General features: G+C 36.6%; 1 protein-coding gene and 1 pseudogene across 7 annotated transcripts in view; one reads left to right on the forward strand and one right to left on the reverse strand.

Moving 5' to 3' along the window:
- The window catches only part of CNOT6 (CCR4-NOT transcription complex subunit 6), a 69510-nt gene that overhangs the window by 33193 nt on the left and 22833 nt on the right, over positions 1-13484 (reverse strand). For all 7 annotated transcript variants that reach the window (XM_025446607.3, XM_049116460.1, XM_025446606.3 and 4 more), the window contains one exon: positions 12275-12388. In XM_025446607.3, coding sequence (XP_025302392.1) covers positions 12275-12386 — 112 coding nt within the window. In that variant the 5' untranslated portion in view covers positions 12387-12388. Of the gene's footprint in view, positions 1-12274; positions 12389-13484 lie in introns of those variants that run through there.
- Positions 31-664, forward strand: LOC112659576 (factor in the germline alpha-like; annotated as a pseudogene).

The following is a 13484-nucleotide window of genomic DNA, read 5'->3' on the forward strand; positions in this document are numbered from 1 at the left end:
TGTCTCCCCTACCTCCCCACCCCACCTCCCATGGACGCAGCACCTGTGCCTGCTCTTCTGTGAGCCCTGCAGGCCAAAGAGCTGCAGGACATGCTGTGGAAACAGTTGGGGCCACTGCCCCAGCTGGTCACCATCTGCCAGCTCATGTGGCTGCCCTCGGGAGGCCACTCTTCTACCAAGGAGCTCCAACTGGTGGTGGAGCAGCTGTGCATGGCCAACACCAAGGAGCATGAGCAGATAAAAAACCTCAACCTGGGCTTTGCCAAAGTGAAGACACTTGTGCCATTTCTTCCCCAAAGCAGGAAACCTAGCAAAGGTGATATCTTTTAAGGTACAACTGATTATATATAATCAGTGATGTTTTCAGAGGAACCAAAGACTCTGAGAAACAAAATCCAGAGGACCAGAACCATAGCAACAGTACTTCTGAAACGTCTGTGTCCTTGGCTAGAAAGCTATCAAGAAACATCACCCAACATGCCAGCTATACTGTGGGCTTGAAGAATGAGGAGGAAAGGCTCTGCTCAGATGGTGGCAGTGGTGAGTCAGCATACACTTGTCATCAGAGTGTGACAAGTCTACAACTGGAGTTATCTCCCCAACCAAGAGTCTGGACAGATTCCTAAAAGTGGAAGTCCTGAGTCACTGGCTCCCCCATGTATGAAAAGTGAAAAGGCCAGCCCAGGGCTCCCTTCTAGAAACAAATATATGCAGTCTTGAAAGTTTAAAAAAAAAAAAAAAAAAAAAAAGACTACCAAGCAGTCCAGACCCAAGGCCCCTTTTTCCTGGAAGGTTCTTCAGGACGGCTCTGGTTAGTATATTTCTCCCTACCCTATACTGCCACCTCCAGGGCCTGGAACAAGTAGCTGCTGGGGGTTACAGATGTACCTCAAAAGCAGGCAATTACAATGCTACTGCCACACAATGGAAGAACAACCAGAGGAACATGAAAGTTGTTTGGTATCTGCAAATTCTTTAGGCAGAATTTAAAAATTTGTCTGCATCTGAATTTCCACTAACAGGAAGGTTACAGGAACGACAGAATAATTTGTTGACCAATCATCCTCCTGAGAGAAAAACTAATTGAAAACAGGGTACAAAACACAAAAATGAATATAAAAGCACTGGAGAACTACAAAGACAGCAAAGAAATGAGAGACAAAGAACTTAGACGAAAAGCAATGAGTAGTAGTAGGCAAGACAGTCCCCTCATTACCCTTGGCAAAATATGGAAAATCACAAGCAGCAAACGCAAGAAGATAAGGCAAAAGCAGAGAGGCTGAGGGGCTAAGCGAAGCTTTAATACCTCTTCCGCCACTAGGGAAACAACACAGGAATGCAGGAAACACTAAGGAAAAAGACCCTGCTGAACCACCAAGATTCCAGTTAGGACCTACTAATTGAGTAAGTGTGACCTGCAGTAAGCCAACCCACTGAACAACCTTAAATAATTCAAATGAGATGAATTAGACTATGGAGAGCTGCTCCTACCTGCCAAGGACCAAAGTAAATCCGTTCCAAAGGAAGTGAACACCAACCCCACAGACCATCAAGTCATTGTTTCATATAATTTCCAGCATTCAATGAAAACTCCCAAAGGATTGAAAACCAAAAGGAAAAGAGAAACAGGGGATCCCTGTGTGGCTCAGTGGTTTAGCACCTGCATTTGGCCCAGGGCGTGATCAAGTCCCATAATCGGGCTCCCTGCATGGAGCCTGCTTCTCCCTCTGCCTGTGTCTCTGCCTCTCTGAATAAACAAAATCTTAAAAAAAAAATAAAAAATTAAAAAAAGGAAAAGGAAAAGAGAAACAACAAAAACAGAACTCCCAGGAGATTCAAATACTGGAATTAGCAAACAATCTTTTAAATAAAAAACTATGATGGACATACACTTTAAGCAAAGATAGAGTGACACAGACTGGATTTATCCTCCTACATAAAACAAATAAAAACCAAACAAGTATATGAAATACTGAATATCAGACATCACACACTAGGCAGCACAAGAGAGTAATCATTGACAGATGGGAAATAAACAAGGTAAGCCTTTAAGACCATTCTGCCTGGGAGTGCAGGGAGATGGAACCCAGATGCAGTCTGGCAGTCTACTACATGAACTGATATGAAGCTGGCATTCCAGAAACGCCAAAGTGGCTAGAGTTCATAGTGTTTAGTGCCAAAGAGGAGAGAGCACCACATAGAAAGAAAGCTCTAGAGATCTGAGGACCCTCTTTGAGTCTTCAGCTGAGTAAGTGATAAGCGAATAAACCTTAGGCCAGAAATGGGGAAGTGAGGACAAAGTGAAAAGGGCAGAGGGAACAACCCTTAGGATCATACAGGACCAGGAATAGTTTGTGGTCTCACCAGATGGAAAATTTTATAAGTCAGAGAATTCAGAAAGGTAGTAGTTAAAAGCAAGTACTTGATAGAATCAAACTATTTCCAAGTAATTTAACTAAAGCCCAGAACAAAGCTCAGGAGTATTTATAGGAGTATAAAAACATCCAGCACCCAATAAAGTAAAATTCACAACATGATGTGTCTAATAAAAAATTACCAAGCATACAAAAAGAGAGAAAGAAAAAGAGAATGGGTAGGGGGCATGGAAAGGAATTGAAGCAACTCAGGATGAAAAAAGATGGAATTAGCAAATAAGGACATTAAAAATTATTCTAGCTATATATTACATACCTTCAAAAAAGGTAGAGGCAAAATGTTAAGTAAAGGCATGGAAGATTAAAAAAAAAACAACAAAAACACTTTTAACTTCCAGTTATGAAAAATACACCAATACTGGATGAACAGCAAACTACATACTGTAAAAAAAAAAATTAATGAAACCAAAGACAAAGCAATAAACACTGTCCTAAGGTGGGGGGGTGGGGTGGGTAGGAATGGAACAATTTAAACAAAGGATTAATGAGCTGTGAGACAACTTAAGATACAAGTAACTGTATTCCAAAAAAGATGGGTGGGATAGGGGAGAACATAAAAAATTATTTGAAGAGTGGCCTAAACTTTTTAAAATATCATGAAAACTATAAACCTACAGATTCAAGAGGTTCAACAAAACCTAAGCACAAGGAAAAAAAAAAAGACACCAAGGTACATCATCATAATCACATTGCTAAAAACCAGCAATAAAGAGAAATCTTAAAGCACCTACAGAAAAAGGACATACATAAAAGAAACTAGGATAGGAACAACAGCAGACTTCTCATAAAAACACAAACAAGAAGATGGTAGAACAGGATCTTCAAAATACTGAAAGATGAAAACTGTCAACCTAGAATCCTATACCTGGAAAAATTATCTTGCAAAAAAATAAAGCAAAGTAAAAGACTTTTTCAAACATGAAACTTGAATTAAAAAAAAAATCACCTGCAAACCTGCATTACAGAAAATATTAAGGAAAGTTCTTCAATTGGAAGGAAAATAATAATAGAAACTTGCTTACACACAAGGGAATGAAGAACACTAGAAACAGTACGTACACAGGTAAATAAAAACTTTTTTTAATACTTCACCCTTTAAAGGAAAAATATTATAGTGTGAGATTTATAACATATATAAGGAAAACATGACAGCAATAGCATAAACTTCAGAAGAAACAGATTGTTAAGATTCATGCTAAATATGAATATTCTTGATTCACTTTATATTATAAACCCTAAAGCAACCATTATTGAACAAAGAATTAGAGCTTATTAGTCAGCAAAGGAGATAAAATGGAATTTTACCTAGAATGTTTAGTTAATCCAAAAGGAAAAAAAGAGAAAAGGCAACAAAAAACAGATAGGAAAATAGAATATAAATCACATGACAACATATTTAAACCCAACTAACAATTAAAAAGAGAAACCAACAGTATCACTGAAAGCACCCTTCTGAGAACATCACTGTAACTGGGAGGAGTTAAGTGCAACTTAATTATGAGTGAAAAGTGTTCATAATAAATCTGAAAGCAGGAGTTCCAAACTGACCAACCAAAGCTCCTCAATGAGAAAAAAACCCCTCCAAAAATAGAATTAAGATTTAGTGAGAAAGGCGTAAAAGAGATGAAGGGGGAGAAAAAGGTCGAAATAAAAATGAGAGAAGGGAACAGAATCAGAAAGTTTCACTGCAAAGACCAGAAGAGGGAGCTCTGAAGTTAGAAAAACAATCCTGAATCATAACTTCTAGAACTTCAGAAAAACTAAGTTTAAATAAAAATGAACAGAAACGTTAAATGCTCAAGTCTCATAAAAGTTATTAAGCATTTTTAAAAGTTACCAGAATAGGGGCAACCTGGGTGGCTCAGTTGGTTAAGTGGTTAACTCTTGGTTTCAGCTCAGGTCCTGATCTCAGGGTCATGAGATCCAGCCCTGGGTTGGGCTCCTTGCTCAGTGGGGAGTCTGCTTGAGATTCTCTCTCCCTCTCCCCTTATCCCCCACCCACACACACTCATGTGCTCTTGTGCATGCACATGCTCTAAAATAAATAAACCAATCCTAAAAAAAAATAAAAAATAAAAAAAGGTTACCAGAATAACTCCCTACAGACAAGGAAAGCATACCACAAACATGCTCCAAAAACTATTACTTAAAACTTCAAACTGAGCTAAAAAAATTGGCATTAAGAAAGTTATAAAAATATAGAAGAATTAGAAAAACTCAGTTAAGGAAAACTAAATTGCCAAGAACTTAATAATGAATAATCACAAAATGAGAATGTTTTCAGAAAAGGAAGACATTTTTAAAAATCACAAGTAAACGAAGAACTATGGATTCAAAATCAATCCTTTTTTTATATACTAACAGTGAACAACTGGAATTTTGATTAAAAACAATACCATTAGCAACCCAAAAATGAAATACAATTCTAACAAAATATACACATGATTTGTATGAGGAAAACCAAAACTTTGAAGAAATCAATGAACTAAATAAATTGATATTCCATATTCACAGATAGGAAGACTCAATATATTATCAAGATGTCAGCTTTTCCCAACTAGACCTATAGATTCAATGCAATCTCAACTAAAGGTCCAGCGAGTTAATTTATGGATACTAATAAACTAATTCTAAAGTTTAAAAGCAGAGGTAAAAGACCACAGGACAGCCCAACACAAAACTGAAGAGTAAGAATAAAACTGGAGAACTGATACCAGCTGCGTTTAACACTTACTATAAAGCTACAGTAACTGGCAAAAGAACAGACAATCAGATCAACATAATAGAGAGCCCAGGGATCCCTGGGTGGCTCAGTGGTTTGGCGCCTGCCTTTGGCCCAAAGTGCGATCCTGGAGTCCCGGGATCAAGTCCCGCGTCGAACTCCTGACATGGAGCCTGCTTCTCCTTCTGCCTGTGTCTCTGCCTCTCTGTCTATCATGAATAAATAAATAAATCTTTAAAGAAAAAAAAAAGAGAGAGAGCCCAGATAATACCCACAGAGTCAACTGATTTTGACAGAAGAGCAAAAGCAATACATCCACAAGACAAAAAAAAAAAAAAAGAAAAAAGAAAAAAAGAAAGAAAGAAGATACTTCACGCTCTTCATAAAAATTAATTCAAAATGGATCACAGACCTAAAATGTAAAACACAAAACCATAAAAATCCTACAAGATAGCACAGAAGAAAATCTATGATTTAGATTTGCAATGACTTTTTAGATATAACATCAAAAGCACAACCCAGGGATGGCTGGGTCACTCAAGTGGTTAAGCGTCTACCCTCGGCTCGGCTCAGGTCACGATCTCCGGGTCTTGGGATTGAGTCCTGCATCAGGTTCCCCATGAGGAGCCTGCTTCTCCCTCAGCCTATGTCTCTGCCTCTCTCTCTGGGTCTCTCATGAATCAATAAATAAAATCTTTAAAACAAAACAAAACCACAACCCATGAAAGAAATAATAAGCTGGACTTTATTAGAATTAATAACTTCAGCTCTGTAAAAGACACTGTCAAGAGAGTAAGACAGGCCACAGGCTGGGAGAAAACATTTGCAAAGACCTATCTGGTGAAGGACTATATCCAAAATATACAAAGAACTCTTAAAACTCAACAATAAGAAAACAACACAATTAAAAATGGGCAAAAGAAGTGGGCACCTCACCCAAGTAAATATGCAGATGGTATATAAACATATGAAAAGATGTTCTTTAATCATGTCATCTGGGAAATGAAAAATTAAAATAATAATGAGATACCACTATACATACCATCTAGAATGATCAAAATCCTGAACACTGACAACATGAAATGCTGGAAAAGATGTGGAGCAACAAGAAGTCTCATTCACTGTCAGTAAAAATGCAAAACGATACAGACATTTTGGAAGAATTTAATAGTTTCTCACAAAACTGAACATATTCTTAACATATGATCCAGCAGTCGCACTCCCTAGCATTTACCCAAAGAACTGAAAACTTACGTCCACAGAAAAACTTGCACATGGATGTTTATAGCAGCTTTATTCATAACTGCCAAAACTTGGAAGCAACAAAAATAGCCTTCGGTAGATGAATGAATAAACAAACTGTAGTACATCCAGACAATAGAATATTATTTAGCACTAAAAAGAAATGCGCTATCAAGCCATGAAAAGACATGGAGGAACTTAAATGCATGTTACTAAGTGAAAGAAGTCAATCTTTAAGGCTACATACTATATGATTCCAACTATGTGACATTCTGGAAAAGGCAAAACTATGGAGACAGCAAGATCACTGGTTTCCAGGGGTTAAGGGAGAGGGAATGAAGATGAATCGGCAGAGCAGAGGACTTTTAGGGCAGTGAAAATATTCTTTATGATTTATAATGGTGGATATATGCCATTATGTATTTGTCTAGACCCATAAAATGTATAGCATGAAGAATGAACCCTAAGGTAAAGCATGGACTTAGGATGATAATGTCAGTCAATGTAGGGTCACTAACTATAACAAATGCACCATTCTGGTAGAGGATGTTGGTTGTGGAGGAGTCATGCACCGTACTGTGTCACATTTGTTGTGAACCTAAAGCTGCTCTAAAAAAATAAAGGATATTTTAGGAATGCCTGAGTGGCTCAGTCAGCGAAGCATACGACTCTTGATTTTGGCTCAGGTCTTGATCTCAGGGTCCTGAGTTCAAAACCCACATGGGGTTCCATGCTAGGTGTAGAGTCAGTCAACTTAAAAAAATTTTTTTTTAATTAAAAAAAGAAAAACAACAGAACAATGGTTGCCAGGAGCTGGAAGCTGGGGCAGAGTCTGCCTAAATGGGAGTTAGGGGCCCCTGGGTGGCTCAGTCAGTTAAGCCTCTGACCTAGGCTCAGGTCATAATCTCAGGGTCCTGGAATCAAGCCACATATGGGGCTCTGTGCTCAGGAGGGAATCTGTTTGTCCCTCTTTCTCTGCCTCTCCCCCTGCTCATGCTCTCTGCCTAACTCAAATAAATAAAATCTAAAAAAAGAAAAAAAAAAAAAAAGGTGGGGGGGATACATGATACATGGGGAAGTTTTTTGGAGGTGATGAAACTCATATTGTAACTGTGGTGGTGGTTATACAACTGTGTATATATAAATGTACAACAATAAGGTGAGTTTTACTACTGTATTTTATTTTTATCTTCCTGTAAATTATACCTTAATTAAAAAAAAAAAAGTTTTAAAAACGATTCGAGACAAATATGCAAATTTAGAGAATAAATCTCTGAAAAAACCCAAAGGAACCAGCATACCAAAAGTTATTACCCAAACTGTCCTGAAATTAAAAGAAAAAAAATTCAAACTACACACATACATGTTTTTCTTAATATACCGTACCTGAGAATATAAAGGTAGAACAAAGCCAACACCAAGATATATTCCAATAAAATTACTGACTTAAAAAAAATCCTTTGGGCATGTAGGCAAAAAGAGCAACTAACTAATAAGTGAAAGAAAATTGAACTGTCATCAAAGCCTGTTGCAAAACGGAAGTAACATACTCAGGATATTTCAGGAAAGAATGTGAGCCACCTATTTTATATTCTGCCAAACTGACATTTGAATATAAAGATACAAACTGTTATTAATGTGCAAGAAACTCAGAGAATATTGCTACCATGAGCCCTTCCTAAGGAAACATCTATAAAACAAGATTCCAGAAGTCCAAAATTATTAGAGATAAATGAACTAGTGGGAGACACTGAATTTAAATACTTACTAACAAAACAAAGTCCAAGTGGGGATTGTATCCACATTAAATGGGAAGGCTGATAGTATGTCATGACTACACTCTCACAATATAGAGTACAACTATTTAACAGGAGTGGGGTGGAGAATGGGAACGATATTCCAAGCAGTTCTACCTGCTTTCAGTACTCATATTAGTGGTAGTATTTTTAGTACTGTTATTCTGAGACTGCAATGTAATATGGGATAAACCAAATAAGTAATTACAGGATATTCAAATTCCATCATCCCATATCCCTGAGAACTAGGACACGCAGCATTAAAGGAGATACACATGTAATTATAGAAAAGGTTAAATAAAATCCCTGTTATTCTAAATACAAATCAAAAGTATCAGTATATTTTTATAAGACATTTTATAACTGTAAATATACAAATGTATTTTATATATTTAAAAATATTTTATCATATTAAGCATGTATACATATACAAATATATATCTGTCAACTCTCTCTCTCTATATATATAATACACACACATATGAAGATATATATAGTCCTATTTCCTAGCTCTGTCCAGTGGAAACACTTAGAAACAATGACCCACCCAATAGCAACAAGCATCCCTAGCAACAGATATTTTGGTCTTGAAATATCATTTCCAACTAAAAAAAAAGACAAACAGATTTTTTGGAAAAAATATTATTCCAGGTTTGAGGCAAGAAATACACAAGATAAGCCAAGAAAATCTTGCTATACCAGATAGCGAGGAAACTACTAAAGACAATTAGAGTTGTATCAGAAACTCAGAAATCATTTAAAAAGCTCTCCCATTAGTCAACAACCGGACAATTTAAGCAACAAAATAAAGTAATAATTACAACTCATGATTTACACCTGAAACCCAAATGTTTAGCTACAGTAGTTAATAATGACATTTTAAAAAACCTAACTAGTCACCCTCAAAGGATGACAATTTATCTTGAAAACTAGTAAATTAAAGGAACAAGCTTTCTTTTCTGCCTTTCCTATATAAACTGTATACTGGGTCATCAATCAATAAATAAGGAAAAGCATCTTTTTATAGATGCAGCTCACTTAATGAAAAAAATGAAAAGAAAAAAGAAAAAAAATGAAAAAAAAATGACAGAATTAGAATATCACTATTTAGCAAACCCTAAAAGAATTAATGGCTCTAGGCACTGAACATTAGTGGAAAAGACCTTCAGATTTTATCTGCTATCTGACGGAAAAGCAACCATCATCTTAAGCCCTGCCCAGGGGTCAAATCTGAGCCTGACCAAGCCTTTGCATCCAGATGCCCATTTGTAGGGGATGAAAAACATGTTCAACTGCATGAGTCTCCGTAAGCAAAACAGAGCCTGTGGTGAAACAAGTCAAACCACCCCAAGTTTAACACAGAGAGGGAACCTGTAAATTAAGACATACTAAATAAAAAGAGGATGGGGACTAAACCATAATGCTTAGATACACACAATTTGGTATCAAAGCTGTAAGGGAACAAAGAAAGTGATTACTGGAAAAGTAAGAAAATAATGGTTACTTTTGAGAGCAGGGAGGTGGTTATGATTGGCTGTCACGATGGACAGAGCTGGGGGAGGTAAAAAAAGTTCTAATTCTTGACCTGGATAGTGGTTACAAGGCTTAGGCCTTATAATAATTCATTAATAGATTTGTCTTTGTGGTTTTATGTGTTTCATTCAAAAGGCTTTCTTTAAAAAGTAAATGATTGGGATGCCTGGCTGGCTCAGCAGCTAAGCATCTGCCTTTGGCTCAGGGTGTGATCCCAGTCCCAGAATCGAGTCCCACATTGGGGTCCCTGTGAGGAGCCTGCCTCTCCCTCCGTCTATGTCTCTGCCTCTCTTTCTGTGTCTCTCATGAATAAATAAAATCTTTATTTTTAAAAAATAAATTAAAAGGTAAATGATTAATAGTTATTTGGCTTATCTGGTTACCTCCAAATGGCAAAAGGAACTCACCACCCATTCCCCCTGGAACCAAAGGAGTACATGAGAAAACTGAGGGTCCAAGAGTCAATGACCTCAGGTCCCTAGGACTTTGCATCACAGAATCTTAAAGAACTGGTGCTAAAGTATATATATGAACCGTCTGCATGAACTGAAGTCAGCCTTGACAATTTACACATGTTGGAGCTTATGTATTAAAGACTGGCTGAGACAATAAAGTGACCTTCCTGATAGTGGGTTTATTACAAAGCCCTGTTCCACTGACCTATTTCAACCAATAGTTTATCTTCCATGATACTAACATGATACTTTCTTCCTGTCTTGTATAAAGATTTCTTTCTCACAGTAAGCAGAAAAGTTATTTAAATTTGCCAAGGAGTTCCCAACATGAAGTAGAGAGAGGAAACAGTGGAGGAGAATCCCCATAACCTCAGAGATATAATCTAAGTGAGTACTTTCTTTTAAAAAACAAACAAACAAACAAACAAAAAAAAACCGATTTTATTTATTCATGAGAGACACACAGAGAGAGAGAGGCAGAGACACAGGCAGAGGGAGAAGCAGGCTCCATGCAGGGAGCCCAATGTGGGACTTGATCCTGGGACTCCAGGATCACGCCTTGGGCCAAAGGCAGGCGTTAAACTGCTGAGACACCCAGGGATCCCCTAAGCAAGTACTTTCTAAGCTTATTCTGACATTACTAGAAAAAGGAAACTTCCCTACAAACAAATGACTTACAACTCAAAAACTGCTAATACAGACTGAAAAGAGAAAAATACAATTAAATACAAACCTGAAGAAATTAAAAGGGGAAAGCAGGAATGGGTGATTGCCTAAGCTCTGAAGGTAACTGATAAATCAGAAAGTGTATTTCCCTTTGGGATACCCTGACCCAGAAAGTCAAATATGACTGGAGAGGGAGGAAAAAAAGAAAAATTTTACACTACCACACCTACTCTATGAAACAGAAACTCAACTTAATTACCACTAGCATTCTAAAAACCAAGAGAGAGAAACCAGATTAATGTGCATATCCCAGGGAATGTTTAGGTTTACTGAATAGGTTAACCAGAAATTTTGAGCTGACAAGGGAAGAATATTACTATCATTACTTCCTTTTTGGCTTCTTGTAAATATTTTTCTATCTAGAATGGCAGTTATATTTTGTCTATTAGTTATCTATACAAGTATATTCTATTCTTCTCACTCCCTAATATGCATAAGGTCCAGAATGGCAGGGACTGTGTTTTTTTTCCCCATCTATGTATCTTCCATATACCTAGTACAGCACCTGGCAAAATGTTTTACACACAGCACATGGTCAGTATGTTTGCTGCATTAAATAAAAAAAATTAAAAAAAAATCCAGGATAGTCAGAAAAAAAGAAGAGAAAACTTGTTCATTATTTCAGAAGGCAAAAATCAAGACAGACTGGAAGAAAAGTATGGAGAGGCCAATCAGACCAACATTAACACAAAACTAAAATAAAACTAAATAAAAACTAAAAATAGCACTGGTTGCCCTGAGAGGTTATAATGTCCTTTTACCACCTCTGAAGTATTAAAAAAGCTGCATGCCCACTGGCAGGAATGATGGGGATATCTCTGGAGGCTCATCTATTTCTTTGACTGTGTCTAGACTGCCATTAAGGTAGAAGGGAACTTTGGGATATGCTTTAAATTCTTTTAAGATTTCATGTTTCTGAATAAGCCCATCCTTGGAGACTCAGACTGAAAAGTAAATGAAGAAAATAAGGAGAAACAAATCTATTACATAACCTGTACTTAGGATAGGCATTTCCCACCCCACTGGAATCTGTAATTTGACAATACAAAAGCCTGACTCTACTTTATCAGAGAATTACATATCAGAACAAACCTCTGTGCACCAGGCATTTCACAAGTGTTTTTTCATTTCATCCTTGTTATTATCCACATTTTATAAAAGGACACTTCTACTGAAAGAATAAGTAATAAATGGGTTTTGAACTTTGACTGAAACCATGTTATTTCCACTGAACCTTCCTACTTCTAAGATAAATTAGCACTAGCAAAATAGAACATTGCCTCTTTTGTGCATTGGCATTAGAAATCTTAATTTTCTACCATATCTTGATTTCCATACCATAAATTTATATGTGCCATGTCTTACCACTTATTTCAAGCTCTGCCCAATGTGATTTCTTTCCATTTGCTGCTTCCTCAGAGGACATAATTGTGTACATCTTCCTAGGGTCAGGGGGTTCGTATTTTTCTTTGGGCATGCCTGTTGAGTTAAAAAAAAAAAAAAAAAATCAGCATTCTGAAGAACCACATAACTGAAAACAGTATCTTTTTAAAAGTAAGTACACATATTATGATCTCTAAATACCATTTCCCATTAAAAAGAACTAGGCATTTCTAGGAGAAATGGAGGATTTCAGGCCCAGGATCAGAAAAATACAAAAAAGTGCTGGGTGCTAACAAAGATGCTGTGACTGTGGAAGACACAACAGACTGCATGAAGAAGCTCCCACTGGCCACCCGTAAGACCACATAAACATCAAAAGAATGACTGTGAGTCATTATAAACTGCATGAATTCAAAACTTTAATAAAAAAAAAAAATAAAACAAAATTCCGTCACCTAAGAATTGGGAAAAGAAAGAATCAAGCATTTATCCTGCATTTCTGGCTGAAACTAGGTAAGGGAATGTTCTTAACAGAATTCCAGCTAATAAATGCATAAAGAGTTAGATAATTAGAAAAATCACTATTTCGCAACCCCTAATGAAAAAAAAAATCCAATGGATAACTAAGGCTATGAGACTTCAACCCAATGGTCAATATCATCATTAGGATGAGATATGTGACAATACTACAATGCCCTTGACACCTCATCCAAACATATTAAAAATAAAAAACTGAACATAAATCCTATCAAGCGCTAGTACTTCCAGTGCCAGCTGAACAAAATAGAGGAACATGTTAAAAATAACACAAGACAACAATGTGAACATACTGAACACTACTGAACTGTATGCTTAAAAGTAATTAAGACATAAATTTGGTTATATTTAAACCACAATTAAAATTTTTTAAAAATCTTAACTCCACAAAAATATAGCCAGCTAGATGCAGAATATGGAAAGTGCTACATGAGAAAGATCTAATTTCTTCAACAAATAAATGACACACAAAAAAAGAGGAGAGGCAATTGACATGGATTAAACAATTTACAGGACAAAGCAATCAAATGCACTATATATACCTTGTTTGAGTATAATTTGAATAAACCAAGTGTAAAAGACATTTCTGAGAATCAGACAATTAGAAGTACTAAATTAAGTTGATACTGAAAGACTATTGTTCATTTCACTTGTG

Source organism: Canis lupus, chromosome 11 (genome assembly GCF_003254725.2).
Source record: "Canis lupus dingo isolate Sandy chromosome 11, ASM325472v2, whole genome shotgun sequence".
In the NCBI taxonomy this organism is placed as follows: Eukaryota; Metazoa; Chordata; class Mammalia; order Carnivora; family Canidae; genus Canis; species Canis lupus.